The sequence below is a fragment of the Capsicum annuum genome, chromosome 5, assembly GCF_002878395.1.
Source record: "Capsicum annuum cultivar UCD-10X-F1 chromosome 5, UCD10Xv1.1, whole genome shotgun sequence".
Lineage (NCBI taxonomy): Eukaryota > Viridiplantae > Streptophyta > Magnoliopsida > Solanales > Solanaceae > Capsicum > Capsicum annuum.
Genome location: NC_061115.1, coordinates 82,138,299 through 82,162,536, shown reverse-complemented (window position 1 = coordinate 82,162,536; position 24,238 = coordinate 82,138,299). Strand labels below are relative to the sequence as shown.

Sequence of the window (24,238 nt, the reverse complement as noted above, 5' to 3'; positions counted from 1 at the left end):
AAACTTAATCTTTAATTAACTAAATCAAATTTTTAAGTGACTTTGATCATAGTCTTGATCAAAAGTCACCAAAATTTAAAAGTATCCTTAAATTATTCATAAGCAAAGAAGCATACCTTTGTTTAATATTTTTTCTTAAATATTTATAAGCAATCATCTTTTATTATCAACTGTTGCTAATATACGAAGGGTTATTTTCTATTCATTTCTTCACGAGAACAAGCATAACAATTATTGAATATTTTGATCCTTTTTTCTATACAAAACTTAATCTTTGATTAACTTAAAGAAATTTTTAAAAGATCTTACCCTTGATCAAAAATCACCAAAACTTAAAAGCAAAAAGCATTTCTTTTATTCAATTTTTTTTCTTAATGTCATAAGCAAAGAAGCAAATCTTTTGTTCAATTTTTTTCTTTAAATGTTCGTAAGCAATCATCCTTTCATATCAATTGTGACTAGTATATGAAAGGCTTTCCCGCCGCACGCCTCTCTCCTACCCATTTCTTCGGAAAAACAGAAACCACAACTGTTGAGTATTTCGTCCTCTTTGTCTCTGCAAAACCCTAAATCGCAACTGTTGTCCTCTGTAAAAAATGAAGCTGCGTTCTCGTCCTTCGTCGTCTTCGGCTAAAGGTTTGCTCGAAAAATCCTTTCTTTTATTCTGGTGCTCTATACATGTGTGATCCATCGTTTTTTCTTTTGATGAAATGGAATTTTATTTAGGGTGTGTTTGGTCTGTAGGAATTCACAATTTTCCCATGTTTTTGTTGGTGTACGTCTGTTGCCTTTTTGGGCCATCTTTCTTGAGCCACTGGTTGGGAACGGTCTCTCTACCTTTGAGGTAGAACCGCACACTGTATGTTGTTGTTTTTGTTTTTGTTGGTCGAAAGAAAAAAAACACTTTCTCTAGAAAAAACCAGTTACTGAAGAATCAGGAAAATGACTGCCCTGCCAGGAGTTAATTTCCTTTCAAATATCTAAAGAAATGACGATTTTTCCCTAAACCTCGGATTGAGTTTCCTGATACATGTGTTGGTTTGAGAAAACAGGTACCCAGAGATGGTCAAGATTTGCACAACACCACTTTTTTTTTTTTTTAAATATAATTAAGGAGTAAGGTGTTGATTGATTGAACTGACATTTTTATTCTTAAGTCTCCTTTATATGGCTTTTAAGATGAACCAGACGCCAGTATAAGATCAATCCAAATGGATTATGCGAGTAAAATGGAATTTTTACTCTGAGATGGCATGTTTCATACATATCTATATCTAGTATGTGTTTTATGTAAAGGTGAATGATGTGGTTGGACTTGGTTGTGAAATTAGGAGAACAAAGCAGCCGATATCTGGACAGCTCTGATGAGGATGACGTTCTTGGTATATCCTCGGATTCTGATTACATTGGAAGCAGTGATGAAGGTATTCCATATAACTTTATTTTTTTCATACAAATATTACTATCTGCTTACGAGACAGAATTGAGATGCCCTCAATTTAGTCTTTTTTAATTGTTTCACTACAGTGACTTTATAGTGTGCTGAGACTTTCTTTTCACTGATGCATGATACCTGTTGTCTAACCTAAGGCAAAAGTTCATGCAGACAAATATGGATGTACGATGAATATTTAATGCAACAGGCTAATTATGTGATTGTACTAATTAGTTTAATCATATATGCAGATGAGACAGATGAAGCAAATGAAGCAAGCAATTTGTTGAACGAAGCCCAAGCTAGTGGAGTTCTTGATAATAATTTAGCAGAGGAAGTTCGGTCAGTTATTAAAAAGAGCCAAAAGAGTAATAAAAAAAAAGAAGAGCAGGTAGTAGAAGAAGAGCATGAAGATTGGGTAATGAATGAAGTAGGAGGGGGTGGTGAAGTAGATGATGGCTATCTCCTATTGATGGGGAGGATAGAGGATAGGAAGAAGAACCGTGACAAGAATAAAAAGAAGAGACCCACTTTGAAGTGGGAGATCTGGGAAGAAGAGAACGATAGGTGGATGGCTGTAAACTATACAAATGATCTAGACTTTAATAGTCAGAGCGAGTTGGGGACTGAAACAACTGAGCCACCATCTGATTTGATCACGCCGTTGCTGAGGTACCAGAAAGAGTGGTTGGCTTGGGCGTTGAAGCAAGAAGAATCTACTGCTAGGGGCGGTATTCTTGCTGATGAGATGGGGATGGGGAAGACGGTTCAAGCCATAGCTCTTGTGCTTGCTAAACGCGAATTAGGACAAGCTGTTTCTGATTCCAGTTTGCTCTCACCTGCCCCTTGTACTTCACAAGAGCTCCCAGCAGTTAAAGGAACCCTAGTCGTATGTCCTGTTGTGGCTGTGATTCAGTGGGTCAGTGAGATTGACCGCTTCACCACTAAAGGAAGCAACAAAATTCTTGTTTATCATGGTGCCAACAGGGAGAAAAATATTGAAAAATTCGCGGAATATGATTTTGTTATCACTACGTACTCCACAGTGGAGGCTGAGTATAGGAAAAATGTGATGCCACCAAAACAAAAATGCGAATGGTGTGGAAAGGCTTTTTATGAACAAAAGCTGTCTGTTCACCAGAAGTACTTTTGTGGACCAGATGCTGTTAAAACTGCTAACCAATCGAAACAGCAGAGCAAGAAGTCAAAGCCTGGAGGAAGAATGTCAAAGCTGAAAAAGGACTCTATTGAAAGCAAGGATAAGACAAACAGTGATTCAGAGATTGATACGCGTGGACGAGGTCGTGGGAAGGGCATAAAGCGCAAGAGCGAGACTGATTCTAGTTCTATTGATAATTCAGCCAGCATCGGTCAAGATATGTCCATGCGGAAGTCAATTTTACACTCCGTGAAATGGAATCGCATCATTTTGGATGAGGTAATCATTGCATAACTAGACCCACATTTGTTTTTGTTGACTAAGAAGTCCGTTTGGAGCCAACCCTTTGGGCCCACTTCAAACCTTCGGAACTTGGGGATGATTCCCTGCCTTACCTGCACATATATTTAGATGTTCCTCTATTTGACTGGAAGCTTGTCAAAGTTCACTTTTATAGGTTTCCTCTGGCGTAAGCTTGTTGGTTTCACTAGATATGGTTCCCATTTGCTTTCTTTCACTTTCTTCCTGTAAACTTTTATCCTCCTTTTCGTAAGTTGGAGACTTGGAGCTCAAGCATCAATTTTCTTCCCGAGAATCAAGCTATTCATAAAGTATGTAAAGCTGAAATGTGGGGATCAAAATGGTGGATCTTTTAAGGAGATAGAGAATGAAGATTGGTGTGGCGCATATGGAACTGTCTAACACTCTGGGTGAAAACATGCACGTATTACACAAGGCTTTGCATTATCAGTTTTTGAAATAATGATAAGAGTGAAATTTTTTTGTCTCTGTCGTAAAGAGCATTGCAATATTCACTTTCTCATGACATGAAACCTTTTTGTGCATTTTTGTTTGGTCTTCATACCTTGTTATTCCATTTTTAAGTGGTCTTGATTATGAAGCATGAACAGTCTCTTCCTTCCAACAATATGGTTATACTGTACATAAGGCATGAAGTGTTTGCGACTGCATCTAAAAATTCTTCTTTACATGTGATACAAACCCTTCATGTGCAGACACATGTGGTTATACTGTACATATATGTGTGTTGTGTGTGATACAAACCCTCCATCAGCAGTTTTCGAACTGATTACACTTTTGTGGCATAGGCCCATTATGTGAAAGATAGACGCTGCAACACTACAAGAGCTATTCTTGCGCTAGAATCTTCTTATAAGTGGGCCTTAAGTGGTACTCCCCTCCAGAACCGTGTAGGAGAGCTGTACTCACTTGTAAGTTTCCTGGGATTAATGTTCTACTGCAGCTTACGTAATTCACAACTTCATTTCTCTGAAACAAATACGTCCTTACTTTTGGACAGGTACGTTTCCTGGAAATTACTCCTTACTCGTACTACTTCTGCAAAGATTGTGATTGCAGAGTTCTCGACTATAGGTAGACTTAAAAGTTTCTTTCTGATCTTTGCGCGATACTTGGTTGGACAGAGAAACATATTGTTCAAGATTTGTTTTATTTTTATTCTGTTATATTATTTCTTTCTTATCAGAGAGTTTGTGGTTGAATGTTTCTATGACTGGTGAATCTCTTTTTATTTTCCACCGTTTTGATATCTCTTGTTTGTTCACTTTTATGTTTGTATTTAATTTAGCGCATCCTACTGCCCATGTTGCCCCCACAAATCTGTTCGGCACTTTTGCTGGTGGAATAGAGTAAGTTATCAAATTGATGTACTTTGGTGCTTCCTGTTATTTCTGACAAAAAATTGTTGCTGACATGGAGAGGTTGATACATCTTCTGTTTCTAGTATATTGCTTCACCCATACAATCTCAAGGGAATCATGGGACTGGTAGAGATGCGATGGTTTTGTTGAAACACAAAATTTTGAAAAGCATATTGCTAAGACGTACTAAAAAGGGAAGGGCTGCTGATCTTGCACTTCCTCCAAGGATTGTACGTTTTGGTTCACATTAACGCAATGCTTGAGTTGATAATCGTTTTCTTTCACTTTAGCCTGTTACTTACTTTTGCATTCAGGTTACCTTGCGCAAAGATTCTTTGGATGTTAAAGAAGAAGATTACTACACATCACTGTACAATGAAAGCCAGGCACAATTTAATACGTATGTCATCTCAGTACTTATGCAACTAGACACTTTCTTGTTTGAAAGTCATCTTTGCTTTGTTGTTGCTCTTCATTCGCTACTCATGGTAGTGTTCTTATTCAATTTGTTTAAATAGGAAAGATCATGGTCTTTTTCTTGTGTGTTATTTTTCTCCGTTCTTTAGATCGAGTGCTTACATGGTATATGTTTTGTCTGATTACTATGTCTTAAGTCATCCTGAAAACATACAGACGTTCCTTCTTGGAAATCCTGAAAAATAATCATTTGACATAGTTTTGTTTGTGGAAAATGCTCAATACTAACTACCTTATCCAAAAAAAAAAAAAGAAAAGCCCAATGCTAGCTATTTCACCTTGTGAAAAAAGTAACTAATGAGAGCTAGAATAAGCAGTGTTCTTTTTTCTTATCACTATAATGTTTCTTCCTGATGTTTTTTGGTGCAGATATATTCAAGCTGGTACCTTGATGAATAACTATGCTCACATTTTTGATCTACTCACACGCCTGCGACAGGTATGAGATTGTGCTTTCAATCTGAACTTTTCTGAATAATGTATTGGTGTACCTGCTTGTATTTGTTTGTAGTTTTGAATGACAGTCTATGTTGCTGCTATAGGTTCATTTTTAACTTTCATACTATGGTTCTAATGCATTCTTTTTCTTAGTAATACTTCTACATCAATTGTGATAAAAGCACTAAAACATAGAAATGAAACTTCTGATGTTGTTTACGGGCGAATATCTTTTATTACTGCAAAGCGCACAGAATAATTCTTACTAAGACGAACCCTTAGATATCCAAAATCTTAGATAAACCATCAAAACAAGAATTGCAAATTACTTGGAAATGCTACTTCTACACAATAGCATTGGCAGCACTAGCGGTCCTAGATCAAAGATCAACACAGGTTAACGTCCTTTCTAATCCATGGCTTGCGAACAATGACAGCTGGCGTAACCCTCTTCTTAAGACCTGGCTTGCACTTGTTGATAGTGGGCGTAACCATGTCTCCAATATAAGCTGAAGTTAACCTGTTTAGCTTGATCGCTTTCATGGAAATAATATACAGTGTCTTTGCACCAGGGTTATTAGTGCAGCTCACCATGACCACTACTGTCAAATCCAGTGACATCTTGGACTCGTCCTCATTTTGACATTACGGGCGGTCATTGATCTTCATTGTCTCTCTTTCATCACGCAAAAACTGAAGAGTGGATCTAATGCATTTTTAATGATTGGAATCATATTATTTGGGGCGAATGCTTCAGATTTAATTTATTTATCAGGATCACTTTTTGATAGCTTCATTTATTAGGGTCACTGTTACTATTTCTAGGGGAAAGGATCAATTCACAGGGTGATATATAAATTCAGCTCATTAAAGGGAGGCTGAAACCTTAGAGTTCAATGGAAGAGAGAACTCCGATCTCTTCATGGCGAGGCGAAATCCAAAAGGCGACGCCTTTTCGAGAAAGGCGACGATGGCGTCCCTTTTGAACTTTTTTTCTTTTAAATTAGAGTTTTACGGTTAAAAGTTAATTTTAGGCCTTATTTTCATATTTTGGCTATACCAACTTACTTGTTGGCGACTGCGGCTGCTACCTATGCACAACTCACAAGTTTGACTTTAGCTCCAGCGACCGGCGACGCTGCTCCGACGACTCCTCCTACTCCGGTAAGTCTTGATTTCTTTTTTACCTTCTTTCTTCTTCTTCTTCTTCTTAATCTGGCTGGTGGCTGAACATTGGCATGCTGTTTTTTTTTCTTCCACTTTTCCTCTTCTTCCATTCTGTAACAATGATACAGTGTTACAACAGTGTCACTGACTCACGGTAACAGACTAACAGTAAGTCGTAAGCACTGCATAAATGTATTATGTAATTTTGTTTTTAATAAATTATATGACATAGTATGATAGTAATATACTAATTAAATGACTTGTTCAACAACTATTTCAATTTCAATGGTGTCTCAATCTACTAGTAGCAAACAGAAGGACATTGTATAGAATTATGGTACACAAGGACCATCAAAAGATGCGGTAATATGCAATTTTTGTCGACATACTATTAATGGTGGTATTACTCGATTCAAGCAACACTTCAACAACAACATACCTAGTGTATTCCCACTTGGTAGGGTCTGGGAAGGGTAAAGTGTACGCAGACTATACCACTACCTCAGGTGAAGTAGAGAGGCTGTTTCTGATAGACCCCCGACTTGGAACCAATGACACTATGACAAACACAAAACATTAATGTATATAAACTTGTACAGTATACAAAATAAACTATCACCGCTAGCCATAAGATAATAATAGAGCCACAAGGCAATAGTAAAAACTATCTATCCGAAACCATAGAGATCACTCAACACCACGAACAAGAAACTTCAGACACAAATAAAGAACTCCCTTACTGTTATCGGCGCACTCCCACCCCCTAATCCACGTCCTCCACACCTTTCTATCAAGGGTTATGTCCTCCGTAAGCTGTAACTGCTCTATATCATGTCTAATCACCTCCCTCCAATATTTCTTCGGCCTACCTCTACCCCGCCTAAAATCCTTCATAGCCAGTGTCTCACACCTCCACACTAGAGCATCAGAACCCCTCATCACGTGCCCAAACCAACGCAACCTCATTTCTCGTATCTTATACTCCACCGTAGCCACTCCCACCTTTTCTCGAATAATCTCATTCCTCACCCTATCTTTCCTGGTCTGACCACACATCCATCGCAACATCCGCATCTCCGCCACCTTTAATTTTTGGATGTGGGATTTCTTAATTGGCCAACACTCTTCTCCATACAACATAGCCGGTTGGACTGCCACTTTGTAGAACTTACCTTAAAGCTTCGGGGGCACCTTCTTATCACATAAAACTCTTGAAGCGAGCCACCATTTCAACCACCCTGCCCCAATACAATCCGTAACATCCTCGTCAATCTCACTATTGCCCTGAATCATAGACCCCAGATACTTGAAACTCTCCCTCTTCTAAATGGCCTGAGAGTCCAGCTTCAGAACTCTTGCGACACATCACTAAACTTACACTCTATGTACTCCGTTTTGGTCTTGCTCAATCGAAATCCTTTAGACTCAAGGGTCTGTCTCCAAATCTCCAACTTATCATTAACTTCTCCCCGAGTCTCGTCAATAAATACCACATCATCAGCAAATAACATACACCAAGGCACCCCCCTTGAATATGCTATGTCAAAACATCCATCACCAAGGCAAATAAAAAGGGGCTAAGAGGATCCCTAGTGCAACCCTATCAAAATCGGAAAGTGCTCCGAATCTCCACCTACCGTTCTCACACGAGTCTTCGCGCCATCAAACATGTCCTGAATCGACCTAATGTACACTATAGGCACCCCTCTAGCCTCCAAGCACCTCCATAGAATCTTCCTAAGCACTCTTTCATAAGCCTTCTCAAGATCATTAAACACCATATGCAAGTCCTTTGTTCCTCTCTCGAAATTGATCCACTAATCTCCTCACAAGGTGAATGTCCTCAATAGTCGAGCGGCCTGGCATAAAACCGAACTGAATCTCAGTGATAGTCACAATCCTTCTCATTCTCAACTCTACCACCCGTTCCTAGACTTTTATAGTATGGCTCAACAATTTAATACCTCTATAGTTGTTGCAACTCTGGATGTCACCCTTGTTCTTATACAAAGGAATCATCGTACTCCACCTCCATGCTTCAGGCATCTTCGCCTCCATAAAAATGATGTTAAACATCCTTGTCAACCACTTCAAACCTGCCCTGCCAGTGCTCTTCCAAAAATCCACTGGAATCTCATCTGGCTTCGTCGCCTTACCCCGACACATCCTGTGAATAGCCGCCTTGACCTTCTCAACCCCAATACGCCTACAATGACCATAATCGCGACACTCCTTAGATTTCTCCAAATCCCCCAACACGAAACCTTTGTCCCTCTCGTCGTTCAAGAGTTTATGAAAATAGGACTGCCACCTTTCTAATGGGGGCATCCTCAACCAACACTGCACCATCCTCTCCCTTGATGCACTTCACTTGATCAAGATCACGAGCCCTCCGCTCTCTGGCCTTGGCAAGCGTATACAACTTCTTATCTCTGTCTTTCTCCTTTAAAGCCACATACAAGCTCTCAAAAGCTATTGTCTTAGCTGCCGTAACCGCTAGCTTAGCCTTTTGTCTAGCTACCTTATACTCCTCCTTATTCGTCTGCCTATACTCATCATCCTTCTCTCAACCAACTTGGCATAAGCCACCTTCTTATACTCCACCGTCCTCTTAAGGTCTTTGTTCTACCACCAATCCATTCTATGCTTACTAGATCAACCTCTCGCGACACCCAATACCTCTTTAGCGGTCTCCCTAATGTAACTGGCAGTCGTCTCCCACATCCTATCCACATCCTCTCTCCTCTCCCAAGCCCCTCTACTCTTCAACTTCTCCCCCATCTCCAAAGCATTAGTCAACGACAAGCTACCCTACTTAATCCTGGACCGAGCCTCCACACTCCTCTTTCTTTTTGCCCTTGTTGTACCAAGTCCATCACCAACCTATGTAAGTCAAAGACTTTCGCTAGGTATGACTTTATAGTCCTTACACAGCGCTCTATCACCCTTCCTAAGGAGCAAAAAGTCAATCTGAGTCTTGGCCACTGAACTACGAAAAGTAATAAGGTGCTCCTCCTTCGGGAAGCTCGAATTCGCTATCCACAACCCAAAAGCCCTAGAAAAATCCAAAAGAGAAGCTCCACCTTTATTCCTCTCCCTAAAATTGAAACCACATGCACATCATCATAACCTCTCGACAAAGACCCAATATGCCCATTGAAATCTCCTCCCACGAAAAGCTTCTCAATGCTCGGGACGCCCCTCACCGCTTCGTCTAAAACCTCCCAAAAGCCCTTCTTCTCCTCCTCGTCCAAACCTACTTGCGGAGCATAGGTACTAATAACGTTCACCGAAGACCCGCCAATGACCAACTTAATAGACATCAACCTATCACCGACTCTCTTAAACTCCATCACGTGCTCCTTAAGATCCTCATCTACTAAGATACCTACCCCATTTTTATGTCTCACGCTACCCGAGTACCATAACTTATATCCATCCACATCTCTCGCCTTAGTGCCTACCCATTTAGTTTCCTGGACACATGCTATACTAACCCTCCTTTTTTTAAGAATCTTCACTAGCTCTATAGACTTACCTTGAAGCGTCTCTATGTTTTTGGACCCAACTCTCAACCTAGAATCACCCTTATCCCACCTAGCCTTACTCCCCCTCGCCCCTAACCCTGGACTCGCACCTAGACCCTATCCCATCTTCGACCCCAACCTATGACATGACCCTAGTCAGCCATTTGTCACCCTAGCCACCACTCAAAAGGATAGACTAAAAGAAAATGAAGAACAAGGGAAACAAAAACATGACGAGCAAAAGGGTATGGCTAAAAACAGCTAAATAATCAAACAAAAAACCAGCAAACGAGTTTGCTACTCTCAAGCAACAACAAACACTATACTACTTACCCAAGTATGTGAATAAAGGACACCTACTAAGTTACGGAGAAATCGAAACCTGTAATCCCACAGGAACAAATCAAGAAAAGCAGACAAGATATCAAGATAGAAAAAGAGAGAAAGCCTACACCAAATAAACTAGAGAGAAATAAACTAAAGAAAAGTGAAACGAGTGCACTTGATATTTGGAGAAGACGCAGTGATGGATGTTTTCTTGATTATTTTGTTGAATTTCAACAAATTGGTGCGAAAATTGGTCGCTAGAATTTGCTGCCGCTGCCTTTACCCTATTGTTGTGTCGCGTCCCTGTAATTGATCGCCGGAGAATATGCTGGTTATCGGAATCTTGTCGCTGCTTGAAGTGCCGGATCTAGTCTTGTAGTACCTGCAAAAGGATTGTGAAAAACGAGAATAGAGTCGAAAATACTCGTTGGAAACCGGCGTCCTTCGCCGGAAATTAGAACTCCGACGTAGGATTGATGCATCGACTGGTTTCACAGGAGGGTTTGCTGGAGAACAGAGATGCGAAGTCTAATATTGAATGATTCTGGCCGATGTTGCGCTGGAAAAGATTGTTCCGGTCGGATCTGAAATAGAGACACGTTGGCTTGTGGCATTGTTGTCGTTGGGTCAAGAACTTATGGAAGCTGATATCACTGACGAAACCTAAGGATTTGAAAGCGGAGGCAAGTTCCGAGCAGAGTTTTAATTGATCGGCAATTGATCGGAGAAGTCGCCGTAGAAGAGAGTCGAAGAGATCGGCAATCGGAATACGGCCCGCAAATTGCATTTCAGTTATTAAAGAAATCCTTACCATTGAAGTAGGAAATAAAAATGTCAAGATATGTCAAACTTGTCCGACAAACATTAGGGATGAAGTAAAGGCATTTGTTGATAGCAAAGCCGCGACAAATCCAAAGAATCAAATATATGTGTCATCATATAATATTGTTGATAATGATATGAATGAACATGAGGAAATGATGCCTCCTTCCAAATATCAAAAAATGTCTTCGAATTGTAGTGTATCATCCTCAGCATATATGAAGAAAGGTCTTATTGATAAGTTTTGTCTACAAAAGCCAGAACATAACACCGGCTTTGAAAAGGCATGAGCAGGAAGAGGACGAGGAATTAATGACACAAAAAAGATCTTAAGGGAGCGGGTGATAAATGCTTTCACGGTATGGATGTTAGATGCAGGCCTCCCATTCAATTGTGTCAATTATGATTCATTTATTAACTTCATAGAAGCGGTAGGACAGCATGGCTCGGAAATGAAGCCACCTATCTATCATGAAGTTTAGAGTTATTCAATTAAAGAAGGAAGTGAAGAAAGTTGGTGAACTTGTTGAGAAGCATAAGGTTCAATGGCAAAAGTATGGTGGATAAATGTACAACTCGTAATGGAAAAAATGATCATTAATATTTTGGTCAACTCCTAGATAGGAAGGTGTGGAGGTAGCGGATAAGGGTAGAAGGCTAGTGAGTGTGTGAGTTGTAGCTAGCAGTCAGGAGAGACCTGATGTAGCCGGGTTAGTAATCCTAGGAATGTGTACATAGGTGTCTTTGGTTTGTGAGTGTGTTACTACTAGGTGGGTGTCCTATTCCTTATTTCTTAGTTCGTATTTTCTTATTTTGTGTTGCCCTTATTTCTCGTATTTCGTCTTGCTTTGATTTCTTGCTTTGATTTCTATTTTATCATTTCTTACTCCTTATTTCTGTTATGTCATCCATCCCCTTGTTTAGTATTCTTTATCTTGAGTCGGGGGTCTATTGGAAATAGCCTCTCTACTTCGGAGGTAGCAGTATGGACTGCGTACATCTTACCCTCCCCAAACCTCACTTTGTGGGAATACACTGGGTTTTTTGTTGTTGTTGTTGTAATATTTTGGTCAATTGCTTGATAGGGATCATTTTTCTTGGTTATGTTGATGCTATCAATGAGTCCACCACTGGCACTAAGATGTACAACATGTTTGAGAAGACAATTGAGGATATTGGATCGGAAAATGTTGTACAAGTTGTAACTGATAATGCCAGTGAGAATGTAAACGTAGGGTGCTTATGAGAGTTGTGTACCCACGTATCTACTGGACTTTATGTGCTGCCCATTGCATCAATTTGATGTTGCAAGACATATTCCAGATTAACCCATATGCCTTAGGTAATACTTAACACCTTTTTTTTTTAGTTATTACTAAAGTCTAAATAAATATTAAGCTAATAGTTGATATAATGTCTTTTTCAGTTTTTAAGAAGGCCACAAAGGTGGTTCTTACATAAGTCAAAGGTCGTAGTTGTTGTAGTTGATGAGAAAATTCACCAATGAAAAAAATTTGGTGAAACCGGCCAAGACAAAATTCGCAACGGCCTTTTTGACTTTGGAGGCTATGTACAAACAAAGGAAGAACTTGAGAAGCTTGATCATCTCCAATGAATGGAGTTCTAGTAAATTGCAAAGGAAGTTTTGGGGAAAGAAGTATTCGTCATTCTTTGCAAACTTTTGGAATGGTGTAGTCAAAGCTCTTAAAGTTTGTGGTCCTTTGGTCTTGTTCCTTTGCTTGGTGGATGGGGACCTTTAATGGGCTATATGCTTGAAGTAATGCATAAGGCGAAGGAAACTATTCAACGGGGGTTTGATGGAGTTTCGAGACATTCTGAGAAAGTCCTTGAAATAATTGATTCAAGGTGGACTGACCAACTCAAATGACCTTTGCATTCTGCAGGGTATGTTTTGAATCTGGGATTGTACTTTAAATTAACTACGAGTGGAGAAAATTGCTAAAGTGTAGGAGAGTTGCTACCTTGTGTTGAGACGATGGTCCCCGATCTTTCCACACAAGATTTACTACTTGCTGTGCTTGCTAAGTACAAGAGTGCGGATTGATTGTTTGGTTCTAGTCAAGCTGTTAGAGCCAGAGACACAAGAATTGGTTTAGTTATCTTTATTATAGCTTTAGTGCTTTACTTAAGTTATTGATTTTTATACTTGTTAACCTTTAATTTTTTTCTATAGTTGAGTGGTGGTCCCTATTTGGTATCGGAACTCAAAATTTGCAAAGGTTTGCCATGAGAGTTTTGAGTTTAACTTGAAGTGCATCTGGATGCGAGCGAAACTGGAGTGTCTTTGAACATGTGAGAACGAGTTATTATATTCAACTTTCTATATTGAAGCAATTATTATTAGAATCTAATTAGTAACTACTTTATTATGTACAAATTCATTCCAAGAAGAGAAATAGGCTTGAGTTATGGCGTCTCAATGATCTAGTGTACGTTAAGTACAATAGAACATTGGCACGTCACTATGATATTTGCGATACCATTTATCCTATTATCTTGGAAAATATTGAAGATGCTAATGAATGGTTACTTGTTGGCCCCGAAGATCAAGAAGATGAACTAGTGTATGAAGAAGGTGATCTTAATTGGGGTACTGTTGCTATGGCAGCTGGAGCTGATGATGGTATTGTCTATGGTCTTAGGAGAAAGTCAAGGTCAAGGTCACTTGACAATGGAAAAACGACAAGTTCAAGTCAGACTCGGGCCCTAGTTGATGAAGAATCTGAAGAGGAAGAAGATGAGGGGCAATATAATGAAATGCATGTTGGAATTGAAGATTATGCAAATCTTGATGAACAATAGACTTTAAAGTTTTAGTATTGCTTGTTTTATGAATATTGGATTGTTGAGTCATTCAAGTTCTAGACTTTTAGTATCTATTTACTATTTATTTTTAATTCTTGACTTGAAATATTTCCTAGTATATTAGTGCTATTGACATTTTGATCATTTATATATTATTTTAATTTTTTTTTGTATTAATTGTCGCCGCACATTCAAAAGGTGCTCGCTTCGCGGCGAGGCGGGGCCTTGTTGCCTTTTGTCGCCTTTCGCTATCCAAAACACTATGTGAAACCTAACCACTTCAACCTCTTTTGCTTCCTTTGTATGTTGATTTTCAAAAAATTGTTCATAACGATGTCCCTAAATTAATTGGTCGGTGACATTATAAGTAGGAAATTCATCTTTGTATACATTCGTACTATCGAATGGGAATTACCAGGATGATTCTGATCGGTCAATTGATTTGGGAGTTTATTGAATTTAGTAGGAGTTGTTGATATACCTATCATCGGAGCACTACTCGACTCAATTTCATGGGTTGTTGGTTTTGTGAAGCCAATTCCCAAGCTAGACAGTTGTTCTTGGATGATTTGGACATTCTTTCGCTGAGGCGTTGTTCCATTGCTGCAATTTTAGAGTCCATTAGGATTTCTGTAATTGCACAGTCTTCCTGGAATTGATCTTATCTCCCATTGCGTTAGGCTCTGATACCAAATTGTTAGGATTTCTCAAGGAAAGAGTTGATTCACGAGGCGATATATAAATTCAGCTCGTTAAAGGGATGCTGAAACCTTAGAGCTCAATGGAAGAGAGAACTTCGATCTCTTCAGCTCGTTAAAGGGAGACTGAAATCTTAGAATTCAATGAAAGAGAGGACTCCAATGTCTTGTTTTTTGCTGAAATACAACTTATTGATTTATTCTCTAGACCCCCCCTTTAAATAGGAGTATTACATCAATAGTCTAATCCTTATGAAATTAGGAAAAATGTAATGTAACTAACTCAATTGGAATTGTGAATTCGAATTTATAATGGAACGGAGTTTTATTGATAACAACCAACGAATAAGGAAACACTAAGCTATACTTCACTGTGAATCTGCAACTTCCACCATGGATACATGTAGTAAAGGTTAGAATGAAGTAATGAAGGAGAAGAGAGAGTAGAAGAGAAAGAAGAAGGTTCTAGAAGATTAGACAAGGAGAATTCTGATCAAATTCATAACTGCCGATCCCAATTTCTGCCAAGGCTATTTATAGAATTAGTTGAGTTGGTTCTGAGCTAGCTGCCTTAATTATTGGGCTAATCTCCACCGTTTTTTTATTATTATCTCCACCGTTCCTTATAAAATCTCTGCGGACACCATTTCTCTTTTTCACGATTATTCAATTGGCGCATGTAGACATAACAACTTTGGGTCATTACAATCCTTCTCGATTGAAATTGACCTTGTCCTCAAGGTCAAGGATGATGCATTTGACCGTGATAATGGTTGGTTCTTACTAGTCTGCAACAGGGAGAACTGAACACCCACAAAATTGCCAGTGCCAATTACAGTAATTCAAATGAATGAGCTCTTCAATTGGAGCATTTTCAAGCTGATGATCTGAGTAGGTTGGGAAAATTTGCTCTTCCTTGGCTGAAATTGTAGCACTTCTGGAAATCAACACAATTATTGTCCTGCCAACAGTTTCAACATCAAGCTCTAATAGGGTGACATCAATCACTAGCAATTCTTGAACATTTTCATCTCCATTACCAATCAGAATTGTGTCTAGAACTGCTGCACCACAAGTCGTATCATCATCCAGATTTATACTCGCGTAGAGCTTCTTCTCATCGATGTAATCCTTCAAGAGATGCTGAATTATTGGGAGTCTAGATGATCTGCTAACGAGAACCATTTCCTGCATATGAACATTATCTACCTTGGCCTCATTCAAACACTTCCCCACAGGTTCCATACTCTTAAACAACATGCTCATGCATACTCCTCAAATCGAGATAGAGTAATAATAGTTAAGATTCTATTCCCTTAAACAAGGAATCCGTTTCAGTAGTGGTTTGAGCAGTAGAATATAAAGTTCTCTTAGCCCTATCGCAAGCAATTCTTAATCTTCCCAAAGCTCTAGCATTCCCAATTAAATCCCTTTTGTGCTCCCTCCAAAACTCAACATCAATTTTTAGGACAACACTAGTATTCATGCCTACAACTTTTGCTTTCTTGTCTCCAGTATCAGCTTTACCACCATAACAATGCTTCTCAATAGTCATTATAAGCTGCGGAAAGGTGTTAGTAACCTGCTTGAGTAGCACCAAAATGCATTTTCTGACTCCCTCGCAGATTGCAACAATATTTGATCCAGTCAGTTTCTTTAACTGACACGACATCACAAATTCCCTCATCGTGACACAACTTAGTGACTGGTTTTGAGCACCAGCATATAACAACATAAATGCGAATTATAATAAGGTACTTATAGCTGAAACTAGATGCATCAAACACAGTTGCTCTGGCATGATATTTTAGGAGGATCAAACAACAATGGTAAGAAATTATGCATCATATGAACTCTCCTTGTCTTTGGGACATTCTGTTGCATCAGTCTTAACAATTTGGTTATACAACAGCCTTGTGATCCACGTTTACAATCAGCATTGCCTTAAAATTTTGGGATACGCACAGAAAAATATACACAGCAACCCTCGAGGCCATGGAATTATGCAACAAAATTAGAGTAGGAATGCACATTACAGAAGTTCCACAACCTTCAATAATAATAGTTTCTTGCGCGACAGCTACACCAGCTAATAAGAATCTATCTACCAGTTAAGCTTCCCACATCACCAATGTTTGTTGTATTCACTAGAGGCAATGCAATTGTCAAATTTTCAGGGACAAGCTGAATTCCCTTCCTAAACTCCCCACCCACACAAACCATTTTTCCATCCAGAATTCCTTTATCATGAAATCCATAGCCATGTAAAACAACTACATATTTTACTATGAACCTGTTAGAACCTCCAGGATAAAAACATAATGATATTGCAACAGTTAGTTGAAGAATTCCACTTCCCATTTTTTCTGAAAATTGCAATCTCCAGCTTACCACCACCTGGTATTTTAATTTTTTTAGTAGACATGATAACCTTCATTTCTGCCATATTTTGATTTTGTAAAGGCGTCAGGAACTTGGACGATGCCTCCACATCTATATTTCGCTCTTGCTTTGTATTTTCTGACTGCTTTATTGTGGCTTCAATAGAAACAATTTTGGTGGTATTCTCCCATGCCTCAACTATGATACCATCAGTCCCCTCACTGCACTTTTCCGTGAGACATACATCCTCACTAGGTTTATCCCTTGGTTCAGAAACTTCAGTACCTTCAGTTTCAATTTCACTTACTGTTGATTCATTCTCGTCCCAATCCTCTGATTTCATAGCAACTGACTTTACCCTATCAAGGCAAGCCCAGAAAACGTGCCCAGTATAACCCAATTACAAATGTATAAACCCAAAGCATTTTGGAGACCAAATGTTGTATGTGGACCACAAACTTCTACAAAATTATCCCTCTCCAGCTTCATATCGAATAGTTTGTCACCAAGCTTCATGTCAAGCTTATGTCCCGTGTTTTTAAATATAAGTACCTCAATTGAAATCAACCAAGGTGCAGACACAAGGTGGGTCGGGACACTAGAAGCACTGGACAGATCATTGCAACCCATCAATTTCGGTATTGTATCCTCAACAACAAGAACATGAAGTCGTGAATTCAGATGTGAGTTCACGATCACGGTCTCCGTGGTGGTCGTATTGGGTATGGAGTGGAGTTCATCTAGAACTTCAGATTTGAACCATTGAGGACATTCGTCGAACATCTGGTTCACATTATATTTTGAATCAATTTTACTGCTATTTCCAGTCCTTAGCAGTTCAGCCATTTCATGGTCATTTGAAACCACCTCAGCTTGGTTGTCCTCTTTATTCATTTCCCTCAAACAGACTTCAAGACAAAAGAAGCATTGGCAGTCAACACTGGCTACACATCCATAGAAGCAATAGTTGCATTGGCAGTCAATGCTACATATGCAATCCTCACACCACCTCTGCAATTGTTTAACATTCACAACTATACCTGACATTCCATCCATTGGGGTCATTCTATTTGCATTGTTTCGTTCAACCAACTCAACCAAGGTCGATGATTCTACAAACATTTTCTTCGAATTACTACCCACAGTCAAGACAAGTTCGTTTCTCTAATACCACTTGTAATGTAACTAAATTGGAATTGAGAATTCGAATTTATAATGGAACGGAGTTTTATTGGTAACAACCAACGATTACAATCAACGAATAAGGAAACACGAAGGTATACTTCACTGTGAATCTGCAACTTCCACCATGGATACATGTAGTAAAGCTTAGAATGAAGTAATGAAGCAGAAGATTGAGTAGAAGAGAAAGAAAAAGGTTCTAGAAGATTTGACAAGGAGAATTCTGATCAAATTCATAACTGCCAATCCCAATTTCTGTTAAGTCTATTTATAGAATTGGTTGAGTTGGTGCTGAGCTGGTTGCCTTAATAATTGGGCTAATCTCCACCGTTGTTTTATTATTATCTCCACCATTCCTTGTAAAATATCTGCTGAACCCATTTCTCTTTTTCACGATTATTCAATTGGCGCATGCAGACATAACAACTTTAGGTCATTACAAAAAATAAAACCCTAATCTAGAAAGTCTAATCCTTATGATAGAAGGAAACATAAAACCCTATTCTAGAAAGTCTAATCCTTATGAAAGTAGGAAACATAAAACCCTATTCTACAATAATAAATAAAACTACTAAAAATATTTAATTAATTGATTTCCATGGATCCACAACAATCACTTGGCTTGTAGATTAGCCTATGAATTAGGTTGGATAGAGTTATCCGCTGTTTGTTACTTGACCGTGCCAGAAAAAATTATCTGCAATCACCAAATAAAGTAAGCTGGGGAGGTGTGAGATTATAGTCCAGTGATGCTAGTCACGTTGAGTCGAGATGAAAAGAACATGCTCCTCAATTATGAATAGAGAAATACAATTTCTTTTCATATTTTTTCCCTCTTTGCGTTTGCCTTCTTCCGTTCTAATCACGTACTTGTCCTGTTTGTTTTCAAAAGATACTCTGGAAAACATTTCTAAAAACAAAAATAACCCTTTTGATTTAGTAAACAAATCAAGTATACAAGAAGCCAAATCTTGGTTCCCGAAATAGAAAACAACTCAAAGTTAGTTTTGAAAAATTTAATTAATGTTGGAAGATGGCCTAACCTTCCAAGTCTTCTAAAGCAACTTCAGATCCCACTATTGTCGCTCTGCGTTGGTATTTTCCTCCATTCTCCAACATCCGCGGCAGCTTGGTCTTTACCTCCTCCTGCTGCTTCTTGTGCCTATATTAGTGTTAACTTCCCTTCCCCATCTTGCGGCATCTATATTCCTCCCTTAAGCTGTTTTTCTGTATCCGCCTTAATTTTATGTTTCTTTCACCGCTTATATTTTTCCTTCAGTAATATTTTTGTCTTGCTTTTTCCTTTCCTTAATCCATTTTGTACTAGCTCACACTTTCAATTTGATTTATCTTTTTTTCTTTCATTTTTTCTCCACACTATTTAAGTTTTTCATCTGGTAATATTCATTACTATTCTTTCTATATTTAATATGATAAAGTGTAAACTCCACCCATGAGAACCCCCTACGAAGGAGTGCGGCCCTATTGTGTCCCCTTGTTTAATTGAATCCACATTCATATGATTTGGAGGTGGACTGACTGAGTTCCGTACTAGGCTGTCCATCTGTTTTTTTTTTTTTTAGAATTTACATCATGATATCTTATTGAATTTAGGTTCTTGTAAGTGGATGCAACATTTGGATGCTATTTAATGGAAAGAAAAAACATTCCAAGAGACAAAATTCAAGGTACTAAACCCACCGTTAGTTTTGATCATAGAACCACCAGCCTGATGTGCGATCCAGTGTGGCGGATGTTGAACAAGGATTCCAATCTGGCCTACAATCCCCTTGCTAATAATGGATGCAATCCCAAATTATCCAGTTTAGTTAAATGGTCCTTCAGCAGTAGCATTGAATATGTCAAAAACACATATCTGAAGTATGTTTTTTTCTGAAACTCTTTTCATATTGAAGAGCCGGTTTTATATTTCTTATTTTTAATTCCTTGAATGAAGAAGTGCCACGCAAGAACAAGAGTGAGCTTTGATTTCATTGGTCTCCTTTGTGATTGCAAGTGGGGTTACTCTTATTATTTTGCTTGTTTTAGCATATCTTAGCTACAATTTTCTGTGTTTGGATGTTATCCTCCAGTATATGACCTTATATACAAACCTTGCCTTCTCTTGTTGCATCTTCTGAACTTCCTTAATAATTTTAGGTCCTTGAGGAAATAAACAGTTCAAATTTCTTTTACTAAAGCATGCAAATTGACTTTTTATGATCTATGCATGAATCTATATCAAAGGCTGTAACTTAGCAAAATTTTGCTTATATTTGTTTATTCTATTTTACTTAATTTTATTTTTGATCTGAGTACAGGCAGTTGATCATCCTTACCTTGTGGTATACTCAACTACTGCTTTGGCTAGAAGTGGAAGCACAAATGATGCTGGTTATGTTGAACAGCAACCATGTGGTTTATGCCATGATCCAGTAGAAGATCCAGTTGTGAGTTGCATCTTTTCCCCATTCCCTAAGAGAAGAAATAAAAAGTATTAAAGAAAGAAAGATGAAAGGAACAATGATCATCAAGAAACTTGATACTTCACTGAAGTTGAATCTGATGAAGTTTTACTCACACTGCATAATATTTCGTATATTATATGATGGATATTTCAAATCTTAATGTTGCCATATTCTCTGCATTTGCATCTAGAGTGTCTTTTCAAACACTATTTTGTATAGTTTCTCAAGCCTTCTTTAAGTGCCTGAGCTTTTCAAGATTCTTTTCCAGCACCGTACGATAACGTTTATTTTTAACTAGAAATGCTTATAAGAATGCCTTGTAGCACCTAAAAGGACTTCTGTAAAACTCGTGGACTTCATGATTTAAATTCTTGTACCTCATTTCTTGACAACATTAGAAAGATGCTATGAATTCCTTAACTATTATTCTGTCATTTGACCTGACTCTTGTAAAAATGTGCACCTCTTTTGGTTACTGCAGGTTACTTCTTGCACTCATGTCTTTTGTAAGTCATGTCTGATAGATTTTTCTGCAAGTGTGGGACAAGTTTCATGCCCTTCATGTTCTAAACCACTCACTGTGGATTTCACCGCAAATGATGAGGGGGATCAAAAATCTAAAGCGACTATCAAAGGGTTTAAGTCCTCAAGTATACTGAACAGAATCCGTCTAGATGATTTCCAGACAAGCACAAAAATAGATGCTTTGGTATACAATTACTTTTCAATCAATAACTATATCTTATCTTGTCTTTGTATTTTGCTTTATGGTCTTATTTTCCTCTCGCAAAGAGTGCAAGGAGCTGCAGTACTGCATCGTTTGCAAGAACTAGATATGTTTCTTAAGGCTCCCATATCAAGATGATGTTACGCATGCGGAAGTTCAGGATGATGGTTTTAGTCTTTCTATATGTTTTATCGTGGTAAATTTGCTTGAACATTGATAATTTCTTGTTAAGTTTGGTTGTGTGCAAAATGGGGGATACATGAGGTCTAATTGAAGTTTTGCTTACCATTTACAAATGTTGCATCAAATACCAACCCCACTTTGAGTGGAAACTAATCAGGAATAATAAGTTCTTTTTGTTATCTCATTCTTATTTATATCCTATGACATTATGGTACCTCTATTATGGTAGTAAGAAACCCTATGTTCCGTTCTCATTGCTTATTTTATTGGTTCTAGAGAGAAGAAATAAGGTTCATGGTTGAAAGAGATGGTTCTGCAAAAGCAATAGTCTTCAGCCAATTCACATCATTTTTGGATCTGATACACTATTCTCTACAGAAGGTACGGCATGTTTTCTTTGCCCCCTTCAAACCTACCCCTCCTTTTGCGATCAGTAGTTACAGCAATAAATATGTCTTGTTTGCATTTGGCAGTCGGGTGTCAGTTGTGTTCAATTAGATGGATCCATGACTATGGCTGCAAGAGATTCTGCAATTACAAGATTTACCAATGATCCAGATTGCAGGATATTCCTTATGAGCTTAAAAGCCGGAGGTGTCGCCCTCAATCTTACAGTGGCATCACAAGTGAGGGTTCCTTTCCTTTCTCTGTCAATGCATATTCGTCGTTTTTGGTCAAATGCCATGTGGTTTGAATCTATTGTTGGATTCCTTCGCTTCAGGTTCCAAATATTTATTTTGTTTGGGATATTTTAACTTCTCCGTGCACCTAAACAATAGAGATACCTTTTGGACTTACTTTTTTGTTGAATGGCCTAGGCTACTTTCATTGATGTGTTGCTCTTCTCTTGCTCTTAACTAGGTTTTCTTGATGGATCCTTGGTGGAATCCTGCTGTGGAGCGGCAAGCCCAAGATAGAATCCATCGAATAGGGCAGTATAAACCAATCAGGTGCTTGTTTTTATTTCTTCAACTAGCTATACGAAAGAGGAAGCTTATTGTTGCTTTCTCATTTCTAGGATTGTGAGATTTGTGATTGAGAATACAATTGAGGAGAGGATCTTAAAGTTGCAAGAGAAGAAAGAACTAGTTTTTGAAGGGTAAGTCTCTCCAACTTCATTGTGCTAGTTGCCTTTTTCAGAGAAAATAATTTGATGACTTGAAACTGTTGAATAATTTTGATATGTTTCCTTCAAAAATGATTTCAGAATAAATTAAGAGAATCAAGTAATTTTTGTGCTCTCTAGAATATATATATAATATTGGGGTCAGATGAGCTTTAAATGGATCGATATGGTCAGAGGCTTAGTTGTTGTTGTCTAGATGCTTACAACTAATAATTGAGGCAGTTGGGCTTTTAGCAAGGTCATACACTGTTTTATCTTCCTTCTCTTTCAGAAAAGGTACAGGGTCATACATGGAGAGCTCAAATAGCTTGTTTAGGGTTTCTCATTCATATAAGTCACAACCATACACACTTAAATGCTTCTTTGCTCAAATCTCATTTGGGATAGATATTATTGGCCTATTCCGTTCTACATTTGGCTTCGGATTTTCCTCTTTTACTCTGACTGGATTTTCCTCTTTTACTCCGACGCTCCTCTCTCTGATGTGCTGATTTGTCTGCATTTTGATATTTTGTGCAGGACGGTCGGTGGTTCTTCCGAGGCCTTGGGAAAATTAACAGAGGCAGACTTGAAGTTCTTGTTTGTAACCTAAAGAAAGCTTATGTTCTGTTACTTGGTTTGGCAAGAAAGAACATTTGATCTTTGTTTAGTTTCTTGCTCGAATTTTGTCCCTTTTGTTGTTTTTGCCAAGTAGGGAAGGCAATAATTCTTTTTATCTGCCAGTGGGTTTTTCATTTCATTATTTGTTTTTCTTTCGCATCTCCGTGTATCATACTGTTCTCATTAAACATAGAGCTTTAATATATGAATTGCTTACGTTTAGGTAGGCAAAGCTTAATTTATTACTAGAAAATGTTCCTTTTTCTTTTGTACTATTCGTATATCTTAATTAAATTACAAACAATTTAATGTATACCAGATAAATTTTATTGATTTTGATTGCAACTTGAAATAAGTACTCATTATGCTAAACGACGCTATGCAAAATAAAGCTAAATTTTAGGCAAAATACATAGATAAGTCTGAATCTTTTGAGTTTATCTGTATTGGCATCTCAATTATTTAACACCAACTATATTCAAGCTATGTCAATTGAGCACGAATTACAATTTTAGATTTGATTTAGAGCGTGAAAGTCACTTCCTATGACACGAAAACTATTATCAATGATAAAATTGCATGTCATTAAAGAAGAAAAAAATCAAGAAAAGGAAAAAAAAAACTACTTTTTGTGTCTTCTTTCTCAAATCTTTATCTCTTTACCCCTTGAAGCACCATTAGCTAATAACATATGCTTAAATTCTTCTTTCTCTCGTTTCTTTCATTATCATCCGTCTTTTTCCTTACATTCAATCCTATTTTTCTTGCCTCTTTAAATTTTTCATTCACTTCTCAAACACAATCTTTAGTGAAAGGAAAAAAAGGACTTCACCTTCACTCCATTTTTCACCAAAACAACACCCAACAACCATTTGAGGAAGATAATGGAGAAAATTAAAGGAAAGTTTTATTTAAGTCTTAAATGAAGGATTGGTGACATTGATCAACTTAAAGGGTCAAACATAATTAAAAAACTTAATTAAGTTAATTGTAGACTTGATTAATATTTTCA

At 38.0% G+C, this 24,238-nt stretch overlaps 1 protein-coding gene across 2 annotated transcripts; it reads left to right on the top strand.

The window, feature by feature from the left end:
* Nucleotides 1–263: 263 nt before the first annotated feature.
* Nucleotides 264–23,474, top strand: LOC107870827 (DNA repair protein RAD16). Of its 2 annotated transcripts, XM_016717487.2 has the most exons (16): nt 264–636; nt 1,332–1,424; nt 1,687–2,873; nt 3,704–3,826; nt 3,916–3,989; nt 4,204–4,264; nt 4,360–4,506; nt 4,591–4,676; nt 5,123–5,192; nt 20,444–20,572; nt 21,072–21,299; nt 21,777–21,881; nt 21,974–22,126; nt 22,362–22,450; nt 22,519–22,599; nt 23,146–23,474. In XM_016717487.2, the coding sequence occupies exons 1-16, from the start codon at nt 597–599 to the stop codon at nt 23,216–23,218; spliced, it is 2,739 nt and encodes a 912-aa protein (XP_016572973.1). In that variant the 5' UTR covers nt 264–596; the 3' UTR covers nt 23,219–23,474. The 2 variants fall into 2 exon arrangements, 1 of the variants encoding a protein (XP_016572973.1); XR_007055791.1 differs by lacking the exons at nt 21,974–22,126; nt 22,362–22,450; nt 22,519–22,599; nt 23,146–23,474 and adding an exon at nt 21,383–21,513 and having other exon boundaries at nt 21,777–21,873.
* Nucleotides 23,475–24,238: the final 764 nt, after the last annotated feature.